At 44.4% G+C, this 23,947-nt stretch overlaps 1 protein-coding gene across 1 annotated transcript; it reads left to right on the top strand.

Annotated features, from left to right (window-relative positions):
* The first annotated feature begins 428 nt into the window (after positions 1–428).
* Positions 429–23,537, top strand: MYL3 (myosin light chain 3). The gene is made up of 7 exons (XM_087712404.1): positions 429–641; positions 8,358–8,385; positions 13,268–13,417; positions 14,472–14,645; positions 17,118–17,195; positions 18,715–18,751; positions 23,205–23,537. The coding sequence occupies exons 1-6, from the start codon at positions 513–515 to the stop codon at positions 18,741–18,743; spliced, it is 588 nt and encodes a 195-aa protein (XP_087568530.1). The 5' UTR covers positions 429–512; the 3' UTR covers positions 18,744–18,751; positions 23,205–23,537.
* The last annotated feature ends 410 nt before the right edge of the window (positions 23,538–23,947 follow it).

The following is a 23,947-nucleotide window of genomic DNA, read 5'->3' as shown; positions in this document are numbered from 1 at the left end:
AGGACTACCTATAAATGCTTGAAATAAAAATACCCAGACGTATAGATGGTCCTTGACTTACAACCATTCCCTTTAGTTCAAAGTTACAACGGAACTGAGGGGGAAAGGGAGTGGCTGTGGTTACTCCACAGCCTTGGGGCACAGGGGTCTCCCAGCCCCATTGCTGAAGGCATGGGGGGGTCTCCAACCTCCAGTCCTCCCCCTCCTCTCTCTTCCTTCGCATGCATTGTCTTCCCAGACCGAATTGGGTGTCCTTATCAGAAATAGCCTTTTCCTTTTATAGGCAGGTTGCTATTGTGCGACCTGGTATGTGCGATGCACTTGGGGAGTGTGGGGGGGGGGCCTTCGGGCAGGGGCTGGAGGCCAATTGACACCAGCCGTGACATTCAGGGGCCGGGAGGAGAATAAAGACCCCCGCCAGGGGACTCTCAGCTGCTCTGCTTTCTGCCCCTCGAGGTGACCAGCTTTGCCTGCCTATAGCCCCTTTTCCCCCCCTCCGGTCGACCGGCACGATGCCCCCCAAAAAACCCGAGCCGAAAAAACCCGAACCCAAAAAGGAGGAACCCAAGGCTGCCCCGAAACCGGCTCCCCCACCCGAGCCGGAGCGCAAGGAAGTGGAGTTTAATCCAGCCAGCATCAAAGTAAGGGGCCTTTTTTTGAAAAAGAAAGGAAGAAATCAGGGAACCGGGTTAACTTGGGGACAGGAAAGGGGGAGGGGGGGGCTTGGTTTTTAAGGGACAGACGGATGGATGGATGGATGGATGGATGGATGGATGGATGGATGGATGGATGGATGGGCAATGGGGGTCTCTGCCTCCTCCGGTGCACTTCAGCTCAGGAGGTCTGGCCAGCAGGCAGCAGTGGGTTGGGATGGATGATCTCGGAGGGAGAATATCCGGCTTTACTTAAGATGCTTTGCTAAGAGCCACGGCTGATTGGCAGAGCATCTTCCGGCACAGTTTCACCTCTGCTGAGATTTTTTTCTGGGCAGCTTTGGTTTTGCCAGGAATGACAGAGCAACCACTGTCAATGGCCATCCGTCCGTCCGTCCGTCCGTCTGTCTGTCTTTCTGTCATCACTCTATATTTCTCTCTTCGTCTCTCTATCTATCTCTATCTATCTTCTCTGTCTACCCCTCAATACACACACACACACACACACGTATGCATATACAATACATACACACATACACGTGTATGTATTGTATATGCACACACAGAGATATTCTGTGTGTGTGTGTGTGTGGATAGATAGAAAGAGATAGACAGGACATAGATAGATAGGATAGAGTATGGAGGATGGATAGAGAGACAGACAGACAGAAATGATAGAGAGAAAGGGAGAGAGAGAAAAATCATCTCTCTCTCTTTATCTCTATCATTTCTGTCTGTCTGTCTCTCTATCCATCGTCTATACTCTATCCTATCTATGTCCTGTCTGTCTGTCTGTCTGTCTATCTATCTATCTATCTATCTATCTATCTATCTATCTATCTATCTATCTATCTCTACCTACCTACCTACCTACCTACCTACCTACCTACCTCTTCATTATTATAATTACCATCTCTGTATTTCTCTTTGTATTTTCCCTGTCTCTCTCTGCCTCTATCATCCCTCTCTGTATCTCTCTCTCTCCCTCCATCATTCCTCTGACTCTGTTTCACCTCTTTCTATCCCCCCCCCCGCCCCATCTGTCTCTATCATCTCTACCAGAAATGTTGGTGTCCGTTGTGGTGGTAAGTGGGAGACTGCCTGTATTCCCCTTAAGTATTCTTTGAGCAGAAAGAGCAGTGAATTCATTACGAATTCCGCATCTCAGCACCAGGATTTGAATCCAGATCTCCTTCCTTCTTAGCCAGCCCTTTTACCCTTTCTGGCTTTCTCAACCCCTCTCATTGAGAGAGAGAGAGAGAGAGAGAGAGAGAGGGAGGGAGGGAGGGAGGGAAGGAGGGAGGGAGACAGATAGACAGACAGACAGACAGACAGACAGACAGACAATTCGGTTTAGCGGTTAAAGCCCTGAGCTTTAAAAAATGAGGAAGATTTTGCTCCGCCTCCTTATTCTTTCTGGTATCTGATTGGGTGCCACAGCCCAGCCTACCTTGCAGGGGTGTTAAGGGGATGAAATGAGGACAGTGTAAAATACAAGGTACATATATTTTTAATCTTAATGTCTTTTCATTGATCACATTTATTCCGCCTGGAAGGAGGAAAACATTAAAGATGATGGAGATGATCGCAATTTCTTTCTTGTTTCTCTCTCTTTTTTTCCCCCCAAACCAACCAGAGCAAAGAAGCAGAATATTTGCAGGAAACGAGGCCACAATTCCATAATTGAGCCCCCGTCTGTTGGGGCCGCCATTCTGACTTTTTTGACTCCCTGGCAGCCAGTCTGCGGGGGGGGGGGGGGGCAGGGGGGGAATGGTAGCTATTTGGCACAAACTCTTAACAGCTGACAACTGCTGGGAGGGAGGGGCGGCATTGTCTTCCAGATTACCTGATGCCTCTTGACTTACCTTGACCTTTGTCCAAAATAGAACCATGGTTTATTAAGAGAGCCATCAGCGCATTTTCTCCATCACTGATTCCCGTCTCTGGTTTCCCTACTGCAGCTGTCCCCTCTTTGTCTTGGTAAAAAAGGGGTGGGGGGGAGTTGCTTTAGTGAGGAAGGGGAGGAAGGGGGAGGGGGAGGGGGAGGAGATAGATAAGGAAGAGGAGAAAATGAGAATGAAAAGGAGGAGGAGGAGGAAGGAGAAGATAGACAAGGAGAAGAAAATTGAGAAGGAGGAGATGGATAAGGAGGAGGAGAAGATGAGAAGAACAGAGAAGGAGGAAGAAGAAGAATGAAAAGATGAGAAAGAGGAGGAAACATGTGGAGGAGGAAAAAGAAGCTAGAGAAGGAGAAGATGAGAAGGAGAAGAACATAGACAAGGAGGAGGAAGAAGGAGAAGGAAAAGATGAGGAGGAACAAGAGAAGGAGGGAGAAGGAGGAGAGAAGGGGAAGGAAAAAGAAAAGACGAGAAAGAGGAGATGGATAAGGAGAAGGAGGAGATGAGAAGGAGAAGAACAGACAAGGAGGCGGAAGAAGAATGAAAAAATGAGAAGAAGAAAAACAGACAAGGACAAAGGAGAAAGAGAAGAAAAAGATAATGAGGAGGAGGAACAAGAGAAGGAAGAGAAGGAGAAGAGAAGGAGAAGGGAAAAGAAAAGATGGGAAGGAGAAGATAGAAAAGGAAAGGAGAAGGAACTGAAGGGGAAGGAGGAGAAGAAAAAGGGGAAAATGAAAGAAGGAAGGAAGGAAGGAAGGAAGGAAGGAAGGAAGGAAGGAAGGAAAGGAAGGAAGGAATCTCCCAATTATCTATCAACCCCAGTGGAAAATATTTGGTGGGTTTTTGCATTCTGTGTCCCTCAGGCGAATGTGAAGGTTTGTATCTAAAGGCCACGAAGCCAGCTTTCGTGCTTAAGGCAGAACTGGAACTCACACCACCTGGTCTCTAAATCCCCCACTTACCCCAAACTCGAAAAGCCACCACAAAAACCTCACACGGGGACAAAACAATGAATCAAGTCTAGTCTAACTTTTTTCTTTTTAAAACTTTTTCTGACCTGCCTCCCACTTCACCTCGCTGGAAACCTCTCCTTGTTGTGTGGTTGCCATTGTGTAGAAATTTTGCTGGCACCTAGAAACGAAAAAACAAAAAAGAACCCACTGAGTAAGTTGGAGATGGCAGAGCGTGGATATACTCATTCGGTTGGAATAATCATGTAACATGTTCTGTAATTATTGCTCCATTTAAAGCAAAAATTAGCTGCTATCAGCTCTTTGGGAAGACAACAACTTGCCTTGCAAACATCAATCTGGTTTCCCTTTTATTGAATGTGTAGGTCTAATTAAACCTGAGTGCATAACGTCATAAAATAATTCGTATTTTTTATTTAATGCGCCCTTCGATCTCCGTGCAATAAATGACCTCATTTCTCTGGTGCGCCAAAAAAAAAAAGGCAAACTCTTCATAACTTTTCCAACTCATTAATTTAATTTCCACGTGAAAAAAAAATATAGTCCAGGTAGATTTCTCCTAGACGATAAAGAGGTATTCGGTTCTCCCTGGCTGGTCTCTGTGAGATTTCTCAAATATTTGAAATGTAATGTAAATAAGTGTCTGTCATTGGTTCAGGAGATAGTCCTAGATTTAAAACCACACCAAAATTTCTGTTGCTAAGCGAGTCAGTTGTTAAGAGAGTCTTGACCCATTTTATGACCTTTCTTGCTATGGTCGTTAAGTGAATCACTGCAGTTGTTAAGTTAGTCACGTGGATCTGTCCTTCCCATGGGCTCTGCTTGTCAGAAGGTCCCAAAAAGGGATCTTGTGACACACACACATCCAGGGGGACGCTCCCACCGTCGTAAATATGAGTCAAGTTATGCCAAGTATAACTTTGGACCGTCACTAAACGAACGATCATAAGTTGAGGACTAGCTATATTTATTTTGCTGAATCTGACTTACTTGCAGTGGACCCCAACTTGTGAAAGGCACTGCAACCAGTCCAGATTTAGGAAAATTTACATGCCTGGAGTCAAAAACGAGAAGAAATTAGCTTAAAAGGAGACACTGCCCAGATCAAAATTCTGTTTTTCTCCCAGCCGTGCGAGTTTTCATGACAGTCTCCTTGTATGTCGGAGGGATTTCTTTATTGAGTGTTGATTCCTGGAAAAACCTCACAAGGCAGAAAAGATGGAGGACAATTCCTGGGTAATTTAATTTTATCCTGTTTTAAGGCGTGACTAATGGAGTTGGCCTCATCTTCCATTCTCTTTCGCAGCAGTTAATTCAGAGAGATTTTGAGGATAGCTCCGTAGCTGAGGGAGGCTTTGGAGGCTCAACTTCTTTGAAAAGAAAAGAAAAATTGGAAAAAGCAATGATTGGACAGGCTAATTTGCAAAGCAATTAAGTTTGGAGGAGTCGTTTAAATCAGTGAGACAACTTGAAGAGATCGGAGTTCAACTCCCAAATTTCCCAGCCATTATGTGTGAAGATGGGTGGACTTCAATTCTCTCTATTTCTCTCCCTCTCTCTCTCTTTGTTCCTTTCTTCCTCTCTCTCTCTCTCTCTCACTCTCATTCTTTCTCTTTCTCATTTTCTCTTTCTCTCTCTCTTTTTCTCTTTCTCCCATTCTTTCTTTTTTTCTCTACTTCTCTTTCTCCCTTTCGTTCTCACTTTTTTTCTCCCTTTCTCTCGCTTTCTTTTTCTCCACTTCTCTCATTCTTTCTTTCTCTCTTTCTCTACTTTTTCTCTCTTTTCCCCTCCCATTTTCCCTTTTTTCTCTTCCTCTGTCTTTCTCTTTCTCTCTTTTTCTCCCTTTCTTTCTATCTCTCATTTTCTCTCTCACTTTCACTCTCATTCTTTCTCTTTTTTCTCTACTTCTCTCATTCTTTCTCTCTTTCTCTCCTTTTTCTCTCTTTCCCCCTCTCCCTATTTTTCCTTTTTTTTCTTCCTCCGTCTCTCTCTTTCTCTTTCTCTCCCTTTCTCTCTCTTTTTCTTCCTTTCTTTCTATCTCTCCTGTTCTCTCTTACTTTCACTCTCATTCTTTCTCTTTTTTCTCTACTTCTCTCATTCTTTCTCCCTCTCTCTATTTTTCTCTCTCTTTCCCCCTTCTCCCTATTTTTTCTTTTTTTCTTCCTCCATCTCTCTTTCTCTCCTTTTCTCTCTTTTTCTCCCTTTCTCTCTCTCTCTCTCTCTCTCTCTCTCTCTCTCTCATTTTCTCCCTCCCTCCCTCCCTCCCTCCCTCCCTCTCTCTCTCTCACTCCCTCCCTCCCTCTCGCTCGCTCGCTCGCTCGCTCCCTCCCTCCCTCCCTCCCTCCCTCCTGAACAGGGTAAGGGGCAACCTGAGCTTAAGGCAAGGGCTAATTTTAAATCAGGGCAGATGGCCCATTCTTGACTCCAGGCATATAAATTTAAAAAATGCTTAATGGGGTGGGCGGGGGGGGAGCAAATCCTTTTTTGAGACAGAAAAGGAACTTAGCCAACATTGTTACTGAAAAAACACAAGGACACAAAGCTAAGTTGGAGTTGTGTTTCTGCGGAGAAGAAGCGAAGAGGAAGCAGAGATAGACATCTGCTCGGGAGGGGTCAGAAAAAGTTTTTTGAGCTTTCATTAAGCAAAATAACCCAGCCGGTTTGTCTAAGGGTTGACATTTCTGAGCACAGTAATCCTCGAGTTACGGCTGCAATCCAGCCCCATATTTCTGCTGCTAAGTTAGACAGTTAAGTGAGTTTTGCCCTACTTTAGAGCCTATATTGTCACTGTTGTTAAATGAATCGCTGCTGCTGTTAAATTAGTCACACGGTTGTTAAGTGAATCTGGCTTCCCCCATTGATTTTGCTTGTTGGAAGGTCGCGAAAGGGGATAGCAATAGCAATATAGCAATAGCAGTTAGACTTATATACCGCTTCATAGGCCTCTCTAAGCGGTTTACAGAGTCAGCATCACGTGACTCTGGGATGCTGCGACAGTCATAACTACGAGTCAGTTGCCAAACGTCTGAATTCTGGCCTTTTGACCCTGAGGATGCTGCAATGGTCGTAAGTGTGAAAAATGGTTGTAAGAAGTCAGTACTGTTGTAACTTTCAACGGTGACTAAATGAGCTTTTAGAAGTTGAGGACTACCTATAATTTTCCTTTCCTGCTCTTTAATAAAGTTTTCCAAGCCGTAGAACAGGGAGGGGAATTTAATTCTTCTTACAAGAGAGTGGATCCTCATATAGAGCAAAGATTTGCACCAAATTGAAATTTTTCTTTCTTTCTTTCTTTCTTTCTTTCTTTCTTTCTTTCTTTCTTTCTTTCTTTCTTTCTTTCTTTCTCTTTCTCTCTCTTTCCTTTCTTTCTCTTACTCTCTTTCTTTCTCTCTCTTTCTTTCTTTGTCTCTCTTTCCTTCTCTCTCTTTCTCCTTTCTTTCTCTTTCTCTCTCTCTCTTTCTCTCTTTCTCTTTCTTTCTCATTCTCTTTCTCTTTCTCATTTTCTTTCTCTTTCTTTCTCTTTCTCTTTTTCTTTCTCTTCATCGCTCTTCCTTTCCTTCACGCTCTCTTTCTTTCTCCCTTTCCCCCAATTTCTCTCTTTCTCTTTTCCTTCCTTCCTTCTTTCCTTCCTTCATTCCTTCTTTCTTTCTTCTTTCTTTCTTTCTCTTTCTCGCTCTCTTTCCTTTTCTCTCTCTTTCTTTCTCTTACTCTCTTTCTTTCTCTAACTCTCTTTCTTTCTCTTTGTCTCTCTTTCCTTCTCTCTCTTTCTCCTTTCTTTCTCTTTCTCTCTTTCTCTCTCTCTCTTTCTCTTTCTCTCTTTCTCTTTCTTTCTCATTCTCTTTTTCTTTCTCTTCATCGCTCTTTCCTTTCCTTCACGCTCTCTTTCTTTCTCCCTTTCTCCCTGTTTCTCTCTTTCTCTTTTCCTTCCTTCCTTCTTTCCTTCCTTCTTTGCGTCCTTCCTTCCTTCTTTCTTTCTTTCTTTCTTTCTTTCTTTCTTTCTTTCTTTCTTTCTTTCTTTCTTCTTTCTTGATTTATTAATGAAATCTATTGGCCATTCATGTCATATCCAATGGTGTTTTAAAGACGTTTAACATCAAAGGCCATAAAATCAATAGAAAGGTAGAATTTAAGAGCACCAGGCTCGCAAACATTGAGAATAATTTCGTAAACAAATAAATACATTCAGGTAATTTCGACTTACAATCATTCCTTCAGTTATGACGACATTGAACAAAAGGGACTCAGGACTGTTTTCCACACTTTTGCTACATCCCCCATGGGCACCAGATCAAAATTCAGATGCTTGGCAACTGACTCATATTTATGACGGCTGCAGTGTCCCAAGGGGGATCACATGACCCTCTTTTCCGACCGCCTGACAAGCGAAATCAACGGGGGAGATGGATTTACTTAATCACTGTGTGGCTAACTTAACAGCTGCAATGATTCACTTAACAACCGTGGCAAGAAAGGTCGTAAAATGTGGAGAAATTCAGTGAACAAATTTGTGGCTTACAAATGAAAATTTAGGGCTCAGTGGAGGGTTGTAAGTTGAGGATGACCTGTATATAATACACCACTGTTAAAATGCACCCACGAAGTCCTTCATGTATGACCAGAATGGAAGACAAAGTTTCCATTGCTAAGCTAGATGGTTTTTAAGTCAGTTTTGCCCCATTTTTATGACCTTTGTTGCCACAATGGTTCGGATGGTCACTAAACAAATGGTTATAAGGTGAGGATTCCCTGCACCTTGTCATGAAATTTCCCTGCATCCGGGTTTCGCATTTGATTGGAAGTGTGAATAATCCTCTTTTTCTCCTTTTCTCTTTCAGGTGGAATTCACTCATGATCAAATTGAAGGTAAGAGGCTGGTTTTTTTTCCCCACCTGTAATTAAGAGGTTTTCCTAATTAATTAATTTGCTAATTACTTCCTGTAGCTCAGCCCCAAGAGGGCTCTTGACATGAGCATCCTTCACAAAAGAAATAGAAAAACTGTGGGGGGAAACCTGAACTGAAGAAAAAAAATTGGAAAAGGGAGTTTATCAAAACATAGGCCTTAATACAGGTAACCCTCAACTTATGACGACTCATTTAATGACCGAGGTTACAATGGCACTGAAAAAGGGGACTTATGACCAGTTCTCATACTTATGACAGTCACTTCATCTCTGGGGTCACAGATTCAATCACTTGCAGCCGCATTTGGGGAATCCTGCATCCAGTTTTGGTCGCCACGATGTAGAAAAGATGTGGAGACTCTGGAAAGAGTGCAGAGAAGAGCAAGAAAGAGGATTAGGGGACAGGGGGATAAAACATATGAAGAACGGTTGCAGGAACTGGGTAGGTCTAGTTTAATGAAAAGAAGGACTAGGGGAGACAGGATAGCAGTCTTCCAGTATCTCAGGGGTTGCCACAAAGAAGAGGGAGTCAAACTATTCTCCAAGGCACCTGAGGGCAGAACATGAAGCAATGGGTGGAAACTAATCAAGGAGAGAAGCAACTTAGAACTGAGGAGAAATTTCCTGACAGTGAGAACAATTAATCAGTGGAACAGAAGTTGCCTCCAGAAGTTGTGAATGCCCCAACACTGGAAGTTTTAAAGAAGAGATTGGATAACCGTTTGTCTGAAATGGTATAAGGTTTCCTGCCTAGGGAGGGGGTTGGACTAGAAGACCTCCAAGGCCCCTTCCAACTCTCATCTTCTGTTCTGTTCTGTATATTCTCTACTCCATTCCCTATTAAGTTATTCTATTCTATTCTGTTCTATTCTATTCTATTCTATTCTATTCTATTCTGTGCTATTCTATTCTATTCTGTGCTATTCTATTCTATTCTGTGCTACTCGATTCGATTTTAACTCCATGTTACTCAATGAAGGCAAATTCTAGGACTTTTAAGTCCACTCCCCTTAAATCATGCTGGCGGGGGAATTCTGGAGTTGCTCCACCCCTCTTAAAGCCTGCCGGCTAGGGGATTATGGGAGTTGAAGTCCACCCAGAGGTGGTATTCAACATGTTCTGGCCAGTTCTGGAGAACCGGTAGTAGCGGGAATTTTGAATAGTTCGGAGAACTGGCAAATACCACCCCTCTCTGGCCCCGCCCCCATCTATTTTCCGCGAGTCCCAGCTGATCTGGAGGAAATGGGGATTTTGCAGTATCCTTCCCCTGCTACGCCCACCGAGCCACGCCCGCAGAACCTGTAGTAAAAAAAAGTTTGAATCCCACCCATCATAAAGCTCCCAAGATTAAGGATTTATGCCTGCTGAGAATGTCCTGAGCTATCAACGTGGCTTCATCGTTTTCCATATTGCAAACTCCTTTTCGACTTCCCTCGAAGACCCCCTTATTTTGACCCTTCTGCAGCTGGACTTCCTCTCATCAAATGCGCCCAGCTTCTCCTGATTGTTTCAAGAGCCCCCCCACCCCACCCCAAAATCCATCAGCAGCAGCCATGGCCCGCTTGCCAGTATTGGAAATTGAGGCAAGCAGAGAAGCTGGGAGTGAATTGATCTCCGGATGAGCAGGACAGAGAGCAAATCAATATGCTGAGATGAACAATAGCAGAAGGGATCATTTTGAGTTTTCTCTCTTTTTTATTTTTGCTTGCCTGAAAAAAGTTGTTTGGTCGCAAAAGAGAATAACAGAGCTTGGAGGTCTTCTGGCCCAGCGCCCAGCTCAAGCAGGAGACCCTACAATCAGCACTCAACACCATGCACCCCAAAATTTCCAGTTGTTAATTGAGTTATGCCCCATTTTGTGACCTTGCATGAGTTGTTAAATGAATCGCTGCCGTTGCAAGTCCCTTCCTTCCTTTCCCCCCATCCCATCCCTTCCCTATCTTTCTCTCTTTCTTTCTTCCTAACTCCAGCCTCCCTCCCTTCCCCTTCTTTCTTTCTTTCTCTCTTTCTTTCTTTCCTTCCTTTTTTCTTTCCTTCCTTCTTTCTTTCCCTCCTTCCCTCCCTGCCTCTTTCTTTCTTTCCTCCTTTCCTTCTCTCCTTCCTTTCCTTCCTTCTACCCATCTCCTTCCTTCCATCCTTCCTTCCTTTTTTCCTTCCTTCCCTCCCTCCCCCTCTTCCTTCCTTGCTTCTCTCCCTCTCTTTCCTTCCTTCCACCATTCTTTCCTTCCTTCTATTCTTCCTTCCTTCCCTCCCTCTCTTCCTTCCCTCCTTCTTTCTTCCCTTCCTTCCTTCATCCATCCATCCACCTACCCACTCATCCATCTATAATCACTTTCTTTCCTTCTCTCTCTTTCTTTCTCTCTCTCTCTCACTCTCTTCTTCTTCTTCTTCTTCTTCTTCTTCTTCTTCTTCTTCTTCTTCTTCTTCTTCTTCTTCTTCTTCTTCTTCTTCTTTGCCCTCCTCCCTCCCTCCCTCCCCCCTCTTTCTTTCCTTCTTTCTCTCTCATAGCTGGATAACCAATGTCCACTGTGCAATGCCCTTCATCTAATTATCAAAGTCGCCTCGTTTATTTTTCTACAGCTTCTGAATGCCATGATATTTGAAATGTGGCTCTAGGGCGACTTATCCACAAAGACTCAGGCGGGGGGCCTTTGAAGCCTCGGCTTCTGTGGTTGCCAGATACCTGGGACAAAACCGTTTTGTAATTTTATTTAGTGCAGCTCAAGTCCCGTCACCAGCTGAGAATTCTGTTGGGCATGTAAATGTCAAAAACTAGAGCAAAGCGATTAACGGATTGAAAACGAATGAAGGAAATCAGCCCGCTGGAAACATCTGGGCTGACAATTATACGTGCAATTAACCCCCGACTTACGACCGTTCATTTAGCGACCGTTTAAAGTTCCAACGGCGCTGAAAACAGGGGACTTATGACCATTTTTCACCCTTACGACCGCTGCAGCCCTCCCCATCTCATCAAAATTCGGGATGCTGGGCAACTGACTTGTACTTATGACGGTTGCAGTGTCCTGGGGTCACACGAACCCCGTTTTGCGACCTTTGGACGAATAAAGTCAACAGGCAAACCAGATTCACTTAACAACCGTGTCGTTTGCTAACTTAACAACTGCAGTGATTCATTTAACAACCGTGGCAAGACAGGTTCACAAAACGGGGCAAAACTCAAGAACTCATGAGTCATCTAATTCTCAATAAGAATTGGGGGAATTTAAGACTTTTAAAATGCTCTTGAACTTTGCAATGCTTAGGTAAAGGTTCTCCTCGCACATATGTGCTAGTTGTTCCTGACTCTAGGGGGCGGTGCTCATTTCCGTATCAAAGCTGAAGAGCCAGCGCTGTCCGAAGATGTCTCCGTGGTCATGTGGCCGGTGCATCGAGCATTGTTCCCTTCCCACCAAAGGTGGTTCCTATTTTTCTACCTGCATTTTTTACACGCTTTCAAACTGCTAAGTTGGCAGAAGCTGGGACAAGTCACGGGAGCTCACTCCGTTATGCCTCACTAGGGATTCGAACCGCTGAGCTGCTGACCTTCTGATTTACAAGCTCAGCCTTAGCCACTGAGACACCCTTAAATGCAGTGCTTAAATACCCCAAATTTGAAGTTTTTCTGTATCTGAGATTTGCAGAAGTTCATGGCCTTGCTTTAATCTAATTAGGAAGATGGATTTTTCCCCCCTTTTCAAGTCCCACATTCTTGGGTTGGACAAATATTATTATCGTAAACTGGGTGATCTGTCATTTTTCTTCTTCTTTCTTTCAATCGTAACCATCCCCCCGGGAGACATCGAAATGAGCTGGAATGAAAATAAAGCCGATAACGAGACCCACAGCAAAGTTTTTCAAACTTTCGAAAGGCAAAATCAGATGAGAAAATTCAGCGGAATAAAAACAGTTCAAAGCACATTGGGAATATGTATATAACAACCCCTCTTATTTACTTACTCATTTATATTCCCTATTTATTAATCGCCATCTCCCCAGGAGAGGAAAACGCCAACGAACAAAACGAAGTACGGGAAGTCCTCAATTTGCAACCGTTCAAAATTACAACAGCGCTGGAAAAAAGTGGCTTATGACCGTTTTTCACATTTACGACAGCTTCAGCATCTTCGCGTCATGAAATGGGGCAAAATTCATGTAGACAGCTGCCCCAACAGAAATTTTGAGCCCTAGTCATAACTCAAGGACTAAGAATAACAGAGTTGGAACAGAAGTAAAAGACCTCGGAGGTCTTCTAGTCCAACCCACTACCCTACGCAGGAGGAAATACACATGCTGTCCAATCTCTTCTTTAAAAATCTCCAGTGTTGGGGCATTCACAACTTCTGGAGGCAACTTCTGTTCCACTGGTTCATTGTTCTCACTGTTAGGAAGTTTCTCCTTAGTTCTAAGTTGCTTCTCTCCTTGATTAGTTTCCACCCATTGCTTCTTGTTCTACCCTCAGGTGTCTTGGAGAATAGCTTGACCCCCATATCTTCTTTGGGGCAACCCCTGAGATATTGGAAGACTGCTATCCTGTCTCCCCTAGTCCTTCTTTTCATTAAACTAGACATACCCAGTTCCTGCAACCGTTCTTCATATGTTTTAGTCTCCGGTCCCCTAATCCTCTTTGTTGCTCTTCTCTGCACTCTTTCCAGAGTCTCCGCATCTTTTCTACATGGTGGCGACCAAAACCGAAAAGCTGTTCTTTTCATTAAACTAGACACCCCAAATTCTTGCAACCGTTCTTCATATGTTCTAGCCTCCATTCTTCATATATTTAAGTCAGTGGTGAAATTAAAATTTTTGAACTACTGGTTCTGTTTGTTTTTCTTGCCCTCTTCAGAATTCAAGGAGGTTTTTGAACTCTTCGACCGGACTCAAAAGGGTGAACTGAAAATCACTTACGCTCAATGCGGGGATGTCCTGAGGTCCTGCGGCCAGAATCCCACCCAGGCAGAAGTCCATAAAGTCCTTGGACGCCCAAAACCAGACGGTCAGTGAGTCCCTTCTCCATGGGGTGGAACGATTGGCAAATGGCAACTTTTGGGAGGGTTTATCGCTTAACAACTGCAGTGTTTGTTTAATAACTCCAGTGTTCATTTAACGACTGCAGCATTCGCTTAATGACTGCAGGGTTTGTTTAATAATTGCAGCATTTGCTTAACGGCTGCAGTGCTCATTTAACAACTGTGGTGTTTAATGATTGCAGTGTTCCCTTAATGATTGCAGTGTTCCCTTAATGATTGCAGTGTCCCCTTAATGATTGCAGTGTCCCCTTAATGATTGCAGTGTTCCCTTAATGATTGCAGTGTTCCCTTAATGACTGGTGTGCTTAATTACTGCAGTGTTCACTTAAAGACTGCAGCATTCGCTTAAAGACTGCAGTGCTTGTTTAAAAACTGCAGTGTTGCTTCACAACTGTAGCAATCACTTAGTCACTGCAGCAGTAACTGCGGTGTTTGTTTAATGACTGCAGTATTTGCTTAACAATGGCAGTGTTTGCTTAACAGCTGCAGTGTTTACTTAATGACTGTGGTGTTTGTTTAATTACTGCATGTTCCCTTAACGGCTGCAGTGTGTTTAATTACTGCAGTGTTCGCTTAACGACTGCAGTGCTTGTTTAACAACTGCAGTGTTTGTTTAATAACTGCAGTGTTTGTTTAATGACTGCAGTGTTTGCTTAACGACTGCAGCAATCACTTAATGACTTCAGCATTCACTTAACAACTGCAGTACCTGTTTAATGACTGCAGCATTTGCTTAACAATGGCAGTATTCGCTTAACGACTGTAGCAATGGCTTAAATGACTGCAGCACTTGCTTAACGAACTGTAATGGCTTGCCTCCATCCCTGGAGGTTACCAATAAGAGACCGGACAGCTCTTGTGTCCAAGATAGTCCAGGGTCTCCTGTTCGAGCAGGGGGTTGGACTAGAGGACCTCCGAGGTCCCTTCCAAACTCTGCCGTTATTCCGCTAAGAGTTTGCTTTCCGGTGTGGTGGTGAGCTGTGTGGGTGAAACACATTTTTTTTCTCCTCTTTCGGGTAGAAATGAACAGCAAGATGTTGGACTTCGACACGTTCCTGCCCATGCTCCAGCACATCGCCAAGACCAAAGACACGGGGACCTTCGAGGACTTTGTGGAAGGACTGCGTGTCTTCGACAAAGAAGGAAACGGAACCGTGATGGGAGCCGAACTCCGCCACGTCTTGGCAACTCTCGGTAAGGCCACTGGCCCTGCGGGGGGCCTCCAGCATGAGAAGGGAGAGCAGACTTTCCCCTGCATCGTTTTTCTCACCTATATTCGCATGCAAAGAGGAAGTCCTCGACTTACGACCACCTACCGGAATCCCCGTTGCTAAGCTCTTTTTAAAAAAAAATTAGCAGGGTTTTAGCAACAGCAATAGCCCTTAGACCAGAGGTGGGTTCCTACCAGTTCGCACCAGTTCGGTACAACCGGTTCGTTAACATCTACCAAACCGTTTAGAAGAGCTTCCACCAGTGGACCCGGAAAGCAGGCAGAAGAGGTTCCAAAAATTTTTGAAACCCAACACTGCCTTAGACTTATATACCGCTTCAGAGTGCTTTTACAGCCCTCTCTAAGCGGTTTACAGAGGCAGCCTATTGCCCCACCCCCCAACAATTTGGGTCTTTATTTTACTGACTTTCAAAGGATTGGAAGGTTGAGTCAACCTTGAGCCTGGTGGGATTCGAACTACTGGCAGTGAGCAATGCTGCATTCTAACCACTGTGGAAAAGGAAGGGAAAGAGGGAGGAAGAAAGGAAAATAGCAATAGCACTAAATTCAAATTCAAATTCAAATTTAATGAATTTATATATGAGGATAACTAAGCATGGGTTAAAATATAGGAAACATGGATATATATATAGAACTTTTAAGATGTTAAAGTGAGAATAAAGAATAAAGTGAGATGTTTACCGCTTGTTAGTCTATATAATAGATTAAGGGAATTGTAATGATCATTGAACACTTATAGACAATTAAGGGTAATCTAATCCAAGACATGGAAAAATAGAGAGGGAACATGAAATATATCTACAATGGGAAAATATTGAGAATCAAAGACAGAATAACAAATTGGGGGCATGTAAGGGTGTATAATTATATAAAGATAAGGATGAGAATAGCTGGGAATGGTAAACACGTCTATATCTCGACCAAAATTAGCCGGGGAGGTGGAGGTGGTGGTTTAATTGTAATTGTTTAATTTGTATACTTTTTTGTTCTACATTTTTTAAAAAAAAGAAAGGAGGAGAATGTATGCTAAAATTAAATATGTATACTGCAAAGGAATTATAAATGCCATCAGCATAAAATGGAGCTTGCTCAGAGGCTGAAATACACCAAGTAAATGAGATGAAGAGTGGGAAGTAGAGGAGAGAGGTAAGGGAAGAAGAGAGGGATAGGAGAGAGGAGAGGGGAAGAGGAGAGAAGGGAGGAGTGGAAAGGGGAGAGAGGAGAAGGAGAGAGGTAAGGGAAGAAGAGAGGGATAGGAGAGAGGAGAGGGGAAGAGGAGAGAAGGGAGGCGTGGAAAGGGGAGAGAGGAGAAGGAGAGAGGTAAGGGAAGAAGAGAGGGATAGGAGAGAGGAGAGGGGAAGAGGAGAGAAGGGAGGCGTGGAAAGGGGAGAGAGGAGAAGGAGAGAGGTAAGGGAAGAAGAGAGGGATAGGAGAGAGGAGAGGGGAAGAGGAGAGAAGGGAGGAGTGGAAAGGGGAGAGAGGAGAAGGAGAGAGGTAAGGGAAGAAGAGAGGGATAGGAGAGAGGAGAGGGGAAGAGGAGAGAAGGGAGGAGTGGAAAGGGGAGAGAGGAGAAGGAGAGAGGTAAGGGAAGAAGAGAGGGATAGGAGAGAGGGCAGGGGTGGAAAGAGGAGGAGAGAAATGAGGAGTGGAAAGCGGGAAGAGGAGAAGGAGAAAGGAAGGGGAAGTAGAGAAGGGAAGGATGACAGAGAGAAGAAAGGAGGTAGGGAGGGGGAGGAGAGAGAGGGAGAAGAAAGGGATGGATAAGGTACAAATATGGTGTATGGAGAGCAGAAGAGCCAATAATTGTTTTTTGGGAGTTGATGGTAAGATGAATTGATGTAAACATTTAATAATGCAATACAATGCTGGCTATGTCATAGTATACATGTGATTATATGTTATGAAAATGAAAAAATAAAAAACTCTACCCCCCAAAAAAACTTCAGAGGTTTGGCAAGTGTCTCATACTTATGGCAGTTGCAATGTCCCACTTAATGACATTTTCACGACCTTCCAATGAGCAAACTGGAAGCCAGATTCACCTGAAGACCTTGTGACTAACTGAACAGCTGCAGCGATTCACTTAACAACGGGGGCCAAAAAAGGTCACAAAATGGGACAAAGTCCACTTAACAACTGTCTCGCTTAGCAGCGTCCATTAGTCGAGGACAGCCTGTATTTGCAACGACTGGCCATTTTTCATCACCGTTGTAAGTTCCAACAGTCACTAAGTGAACGGTCGTAAGTCAAGGAGTGCCTGAAGTTTTAAACCTTCGATTCTGCCTCTTTCCTATTTAAAAAATAGAAGATAATTCCTGTTGTTGCTCTGAGCAGATGAACCTCTGAAGACTACAAAGACCTGTGGGCATTCATCAAATTTTGAATTATTTTCTCTTTTCCTCCCTTGTTTCCACCCCCCCCCCCGCACCTCCCAGGAGAAAGATTAACCGAGGAAGAAGTTGATAAATTAATGGCAGGGCAAGAAGACTCCAATGGGTGTATCAATTATGAAGGTGAGCTGGTTCCTTAAAGAAATGACCTTCTGCGGTGGTGTTGTGGATCAAGCCGAGCTTTGATGTTCTCCTTGGGATTTGACCTCCTTGAAGAATGACGGGTGGGGCGGGGGGAGGGGAAAGGGAACAGATTATAAATCGCTTTTATGAGAAAGATCAATAGGGAAGACAGGATGGAATAATGATGGCTCGCCAGTTCCTGCCCCCAGACTTGGGGACCAGAAAAATTGTCCCGGTGGGATATAAATAATTCAGGCTGTCTAAGTGATTTTAAAGGCCAGATGATAAGAGGGGTGGGCTGGGGGGACGTTACACCATCATTCCTTGTGCTTCTCGGAGGAAATACGCAACCAGCAAAATGTAATGAGTGGGGGGGGGAAATAATACCCACCGTGAAACAGCATCATCAAATCTTTTTAAAGGATTAGATTTTCAGGACAATAGCAATAGCAGTTAGACTTATATACCGCTTCATAGGGCTTTCAGCCCTCTCTAAGCGGTTTACAGAGTCAGCATATTGCCCCCAACAACAATCCAGGTCCTCATTTTACCCACCTCGGGAGGATGGAAGGCTGAGTCAACCCTGAGCCGGTGAGATTTGAACCGTCGAACTGCAGATAGCAGTCAGCTGGAGTAGCCTGCAGTGCTGCACTCTAACCACTGCGCCACAGGGCTAAAAAAAACCCTCCCGTTGTTGTGACTTCTGATTGGGCAAAATGGCACATCAGAGGACAATCGTTCTTGAACTAAGATACCTCAAAGGGGTGACTTAGGGAATAGGTCCAAAGTCTGGGAGGCAGGATTCTAGAGAAAATGAAATTTGGGGACGATGAGGCCTACGGATCGCTCCTCAGCTGATAGGCTGCTGCCTCTGTGGTCATGTGATCTTCACTTGCAATGTTCCGTGACAATTTCCCAGTCAGTCTAGCAATCCCTCACTTCCTTACCTGTTTGCTAGGAAGCGGAGGGAGGGAGAGAGGGAGGGAGGGGGAAAGGGAGGAGAGGAAAGGAAGGAAAGGACAGATGAAAAAGCAAGGGAGGGGAGAGGAAGAGTCAGAAAGAAGGAAAGATGAACATATAGAAAGGAGAGAGGAACAAAGGAATAGGGAAGGAGGGATCAAAGAAAGGAAAAGAAAGAGGAGAGGGGAAGGAAGGAAGGAAAAGAGGGAGGAAGGGAGAGGAGGGAAAGAGAGGGAAAGAAAGAAGGAAGGGTGGACAGATGGAAGGAAAAAAGAAAGAAAAGGATAGAGAGGGAGGGAAGGAAAAATTTCTGATGCTTCCGCTCAGTTCCCACAAAGAAAGGCATTGGGGAAGCCAGCAGGAAATCAAAGGTTGCTCCCAATCATTCTATTCCTCTGCTCAGTTAAGCAGATATCTCCCAAATCACGACCCAATGAGGAACATGTTCCTTAGAGATGGTATAAAAAATCTGGGAGATTTGGGGATTTATAACCTGCAGAAAAGTGACATTCGTGCAATCACTCACCCTCCCTTCCCCCCCCCCTCTTATTTATTTCAGCCTTTGTGAAACACATCATGGCGAGTTAAAATGGCAGGTAAGAGGATCCTTATCTTAATTCTTCCCTTCCGCAGCTTTTGTTTACCTATTTCCCAGTCTCGGCCTGATTGAGGCTGAGATAATGCTTCATGTTTCCTTTACCTCTGCGTAGCTCAGAAACCCTGTTTCTTGTCCCCGTCAAACTGAAGGAAATACAGGAAGTCCTCGATTCACAACAGTTCCTTTAGGGGATGTTCAAAGTTGGAACGGTGCAGAAAAATGTGACGTATGACCGTTTTTCACAGCTACAACCCTGTGCTCGGGGGCTCCGACGCTGGGCAACTGACTCATATTTATGACGGTTGCGGTGTCCTGGGATAGGGGTGGGTTTCTGTGGGCGTTACTGCCGATTCGATGCTCCGCGTGCATGCACAGTTGCCTGGAAATAAGTCTGCGCATGCACAGAACATTAAAAATGCCAAAAAAAACCACCATGCCACGGTGACCAGGGAATTGGTTTAAAGGGCGTGGCCAGCCTGTCATCCCTACCGCTTCAGCTACCCAGTCACAATTTATCGGTTCACCTGAACATGTGCAAACTGGTAGCAACCCACCTCTGTCCCCGGGGTTACGTCATCCACTTTGGAGACCTTCGGGCAAGCAAAGTCAACAGGGGAGCCAGATTTGCTTAACGGCCACAATATTAACTTACCAACCGCAGCGATTCACTTAATAACGGTGGCAAGAAAGGCAAGACAGAGCAAAACTCGCTTAACAAGTGTCTCGCTTAACGACAGAAACTTTTGGGCTCTCCTTTGTGGTCGTAAGTCGAGGACTGCCTTTGTTTTCATTTTCCATCGTCGCAGCTGCCATGAACCTCCAGGGATTTCTTCTATATTGATGTAAATTTAAATGCTAAAAATGGAGGCTGAAGGCAAATGAATAATTGGAGAGAATAATTTCAGAGAAATCCTCAAGCAATTCGAATCTAAGACTGAAATCATATGCAGGTATTCCTCGACTTACGACCGCGACTGAGCTCAAAGCTTCCATGGCTAAGCGAGACAGTGATGAAGTGAGTTTTGCCTCATTTTGTGACCTTCCTTGCCACGGTTGTTAAGTGAATCGCCACAGTTGTTAAGTGGGTCACACAGTCATTAAGTGAATCCTGCTCCCCCTCATTAACTTTGCTCATCAGAAGGTTGCAAAAGGAGATCACATGACCATCCCCCCAGGACACTGCAACCGTCATAAATATGAGTCAGTTTGCCAAGCGACCGAATTTTGATGACGTGAACATGGGGATACTACAACCGTCATAAGTGTGAAAAATGTTCATAAGTCCCTTTTTTTCAGTGCTTTTGTAACTTAAACTTTGAACGGTCACTAAATGAACTGTTATAAGTTGAGGACTACCTGTATTGCACAGTACCTGCCCTCTGAGCGAGATGCACCCAAGACAATTTACATGCCTGCATTCAACACCAACGATGTAGTCACAGACTAGTCCTTGAGTTACGACCACAATCAGGGTTCGAATGCCTGCCACTAAGCAAGGCAGTTTTTAAGTGAGTCAGGTCCGACTTTGTGACTTTCCTTGACCACATTCATGCGTTGCATGAATCCCTGCGGTTGTTAAGAGAAACACACGGTCATTCCAAAAAAAAAAAAAAAGGATGGGTATTTGAAGACGGAGAAAGAATTTTTGCAACCGAAAATTTTGCTTATTGGCGAATGTTGTGTCTATCCGTCACAAACGCTGAAGACGGGGTTTTGTGTTATATTTTTGGGGAAGTCAACAACCAGCAACTCTTTGACCCAGTCTTGGGATGACTCAGAGACTGTGTTAATTATACAGATTTATTTTTCTCCCCCCTCTTGGGAAACGTTTGACCCGGTTTTTTTCCTGCAAGAATGAAAATGTGTGGGTACATTCCCTAGATAAATCGAGGGAAAACAGCTGGCTTTTATCGGCTCCTGCTGTTTCTCCGTTCTTGTTCATTTATCACCTCCAAGTTCCTGGTCTTGTTTGCTTAGTGAAATCTGGAATGCCTCAAGTTATGACGGGCTGAGATTGGTGGGATGGGTTCTTATTTTTTTTTACCGGGGTCCTTATCTATTCTCCCAAAATCCCAGGGAGTGAAGGAATGAAGCGAGAAATCAGGCCAGGCATTGCTATGAAATACAAGGATAAGCTTTCCTTCCTTTCTTCCCTCCTTCTCTTTCCTTCTTTCTATTTTCAATTTTCCTCCATTCTTTTCCTCCTTCCCTCCCACCCTTCCTTCCCTCCCTCTTTCCTTCCTGCCTCCCTTCCTTCCTTCTGCCTATCTCTCCTTCCTTCTCCCCTTTCTTCCTCCTTCATCCTTTCTTTCCTTTTTCTTTCTTCTGCCATCTCTCTTCTCCTTCTCTGTTCCCTTCCTTCCTTTCTCCCAACCTCCCTCCTTTCTTTTCCTTCGTCCCTCCCTCCCTCCTTTCTTCTCTTCTGCTTCTCTCTTCCCCTTCTTCCTTTTCCCTTTCTTCCTCTTCTGCTCTTTCTGTTTCTCCATCCTTCTCTCTCTTTTTTCCTTTCTTCCCTCCTTTTCTTTCCCATCCCCCCTTTTTCCACCTTCTCTCTTCTTCTTCCTTCTTTCCTTTTGTTTCTCCATCCTTCTCTCTCCCTTCTTCCCTCCTTTCTTTTCCGTCCCCTTTTCTTCCACCTTCTTCTTCTTCTTCTTCTTCTTCTTCTTCTTCTTCTTCTTCTTCTTCTTCTTCTTCTTCTTCTTCTTCTTCTTCTTCTTCTTCTTCTTCTTCTTCCACCTTCTTCCTTCTTCCTTCTTCCTTCTTCCTTCTTTCCTTCCATCCACTTTCCCCTTCCCTCCCCTTTCCTGAAACCGTGCAAGAGTTGCTGTTGATTGTCCCCGTTTGACATTTTTTTTGCCCCAGCTCTTCGGACACCGTGAAAAATCAAAAGTAGTGTAAGACATTGAAGTCCGGGTGTGGGTGTGGGTGGGGTCCTGGCTAGGCTAAGGGCTCTCCTCTGTCTTGAACCCACAGCCGTCCTGGCTCCAGTTGCTTTGCAAAGGTCGGTGTGTTTTGGATGTTTGTGAGTCCCTTGTTGTGTCTTCACCGAAAGCTCTGGGATGCTCAGCCCACCCACAGATTCCGCTTGGTGCACAGCAGGTCGCCACAACCGGAGCAATTGGCTTCCTCCCCCCCCCTTCCGTGTATTTTTGGGACAACCCCCCCCTCTCCCCCCCCCGTCCCCCCCGGTCAAGTGTTCACCCGGCTCCACTCCTGGAAAGGCGCCAGCTGAGAAATTGGCCATTTTCCCAGGTTTTAAGGGTTTTCAAGTACTGACTGGGAGCAACTTGGAGAAGATGTAAATATATTGTTTTCCTTGTCTCTCTCTTCATCTTCCTTCCTTCCCTTCCTTCCTTCCTTCCCTCCTTCTTTCTTTTCCTTCCTTACTTTTGTCCTTCGCTCCCCTTTTTCATTTTTCCTTCTCTTTCTTTTTCTTTCTTCCTCCTTCCTTTGCTTCTTTCCTCACTCCTTCCTTCCTCCGTCCTTTCTTTCTTTTCTTTCCTTCCCTCCTTCTCTATGCCTTTGCCTTCCTTCATTTCTCTTTTTTCCTGCCTTCCTTCCCTCTTCCCTTCTCTTCTCTTCCCTTCCTTTCCCTTTCCTTCCATCTTCTCTTCTCTTCTCTTCTCCCCTCCCCTCCCCTCCCTTCCCTTCCCTTCCATCTTCTCTTCTCTTCCCTTCCTTCTCTTCTCTTCTCCCCTCCCCTCCCTTCTCTTCCCTTCCCTCTTCTCTTCCTTTCCCTTCCCTTCCTCCTTCTTTTCTTCCTTCTTTCCCTCCTTCTTTCTTTTCCTTCCTTACTTTTGTCCTTCGCTCCCTCTCTTTCATTCTTCCTTCTCTTTCTTTTTCTTTCTTCTTCCTTTGCTTCTTTCCTCACTCCTTCCTTCCTCTGTCCCTTCTTTCTTTTCCTTCCTTCCCTCCTTCTCTATGCCTTTGCCTTCCTTCATTCTCTTTTTTCCTGCCTTCCTTCCCTCTTCCCTTCTCTTCCCTTCCCTTCCCTTCCTTTCCCTTTCCTTCCATCTTCTCTTCTCTTCCCTTCCTTTCCCTTTCCTTCCATCTTCTCTTCTCTTCTCTTCTCTTCTCTTCTCCCCTCCCCTCCCCTCCCCTCCCTTCCCTTCCCTTCCATCTTCTCTTCCCTTCCCTTCCCTTCTGGCTGATGAATACTAATTTTTAGTCCTCATTCTTCAGTCACAATTAGGGCCAGGATTTCTTTTGTTAAGCAAGACAGTTGTTAAGTGAGCCACGGCTATTTTTACAACCTTTTCCGCCACAGTTGATTAGCAAATACCTGGAACCCCAGGGAGTGAAGTTGGAGTGGTGGAACCTCAGGGAGCATAGTAAACATGGAGTCATGAACTGAATAAAGTGGAGTAAACATGAACGGCAGAGTATGGAGTAGACGTGAAGTAGAGCCTACCTGGTGTATGTTGGCTAACTCTTTATCTTTTGGTTTTCAGGATTGTTTACTTCCTTACGGGACGGAGGTTTTGGATGTCTTTGGATGGACTTCTGTCCTTCTGGAATGGGATTTTAAACTCCGCCTAGTTATTCCTCACTCCAACCTTACTATCTTTCCCTGTCCTGCCCGCCTGACTCCTCTGCACTTGCAAATCATATCTCCCCAGCCTCTGAGGAAGAATTCCACTACTCCTTGTGGGGACCTTGCAACATCTAAATTCTCTGCAGGACGCATTTGGCGATTACATTGCCTGTACTACCTGTAGTAGTGAATGAGTTGTTTACTACTCTGAAAAATTGGTCCTTGAAATGATTAAAAGTGCTGAATATGACCCTCTCGTGTATCTATTAAATCTACCTGTTAGTAGTAAAAGAACACTTTATTACTATAAACAACCTCCCTGTTGTATCTACCTGATCTACCTATACATGGTCTACCTGTACTAGTAAATGAATGTATTCTGAGAAATTATCCTTGCAATTATGAACAATAGTAACAGTCTACCTATATCTACTGCCCATAGTACTAAATGAGTAGCTTACTACCATGAGTAGAATTTCTTCTATTAATAATTTCAACCATATTCCACCTATTACATTTATTACTGTAATAATACATGATTAGCTTACTACTATGGGAAATAATCCTGGTAACTTAATAGTTTTCACTATGATCCACCCACATCCCTATTACATTTTCCTGCAGTAATAAATGAGTAGTACTAGGAATAATAAGCCTTAT

This window comes from Thamnophis sirtalis, unplaced genomic scaffold (assembly GCF_051295495.1).
Source record: "Thamnophis sirtalis isolate CommonGarterSnake01/CBP01778 unplaced genomic scaffold, rThaSir2_p1.2 scaffold_4, whole genome shotgun sequence".
NCBI classification, from domain to species: Eukaryota; Metazoa; Chordata; class Lepidosauria; order Squamata; family Natricidae; genus Thamnophis; species Thamnophis sirtalis.
The sequence above is the reverse complement of the archived record's forward strand: the minus strand, read 5'-3'. Positions and strand labels throughout refer to the sequence as shown.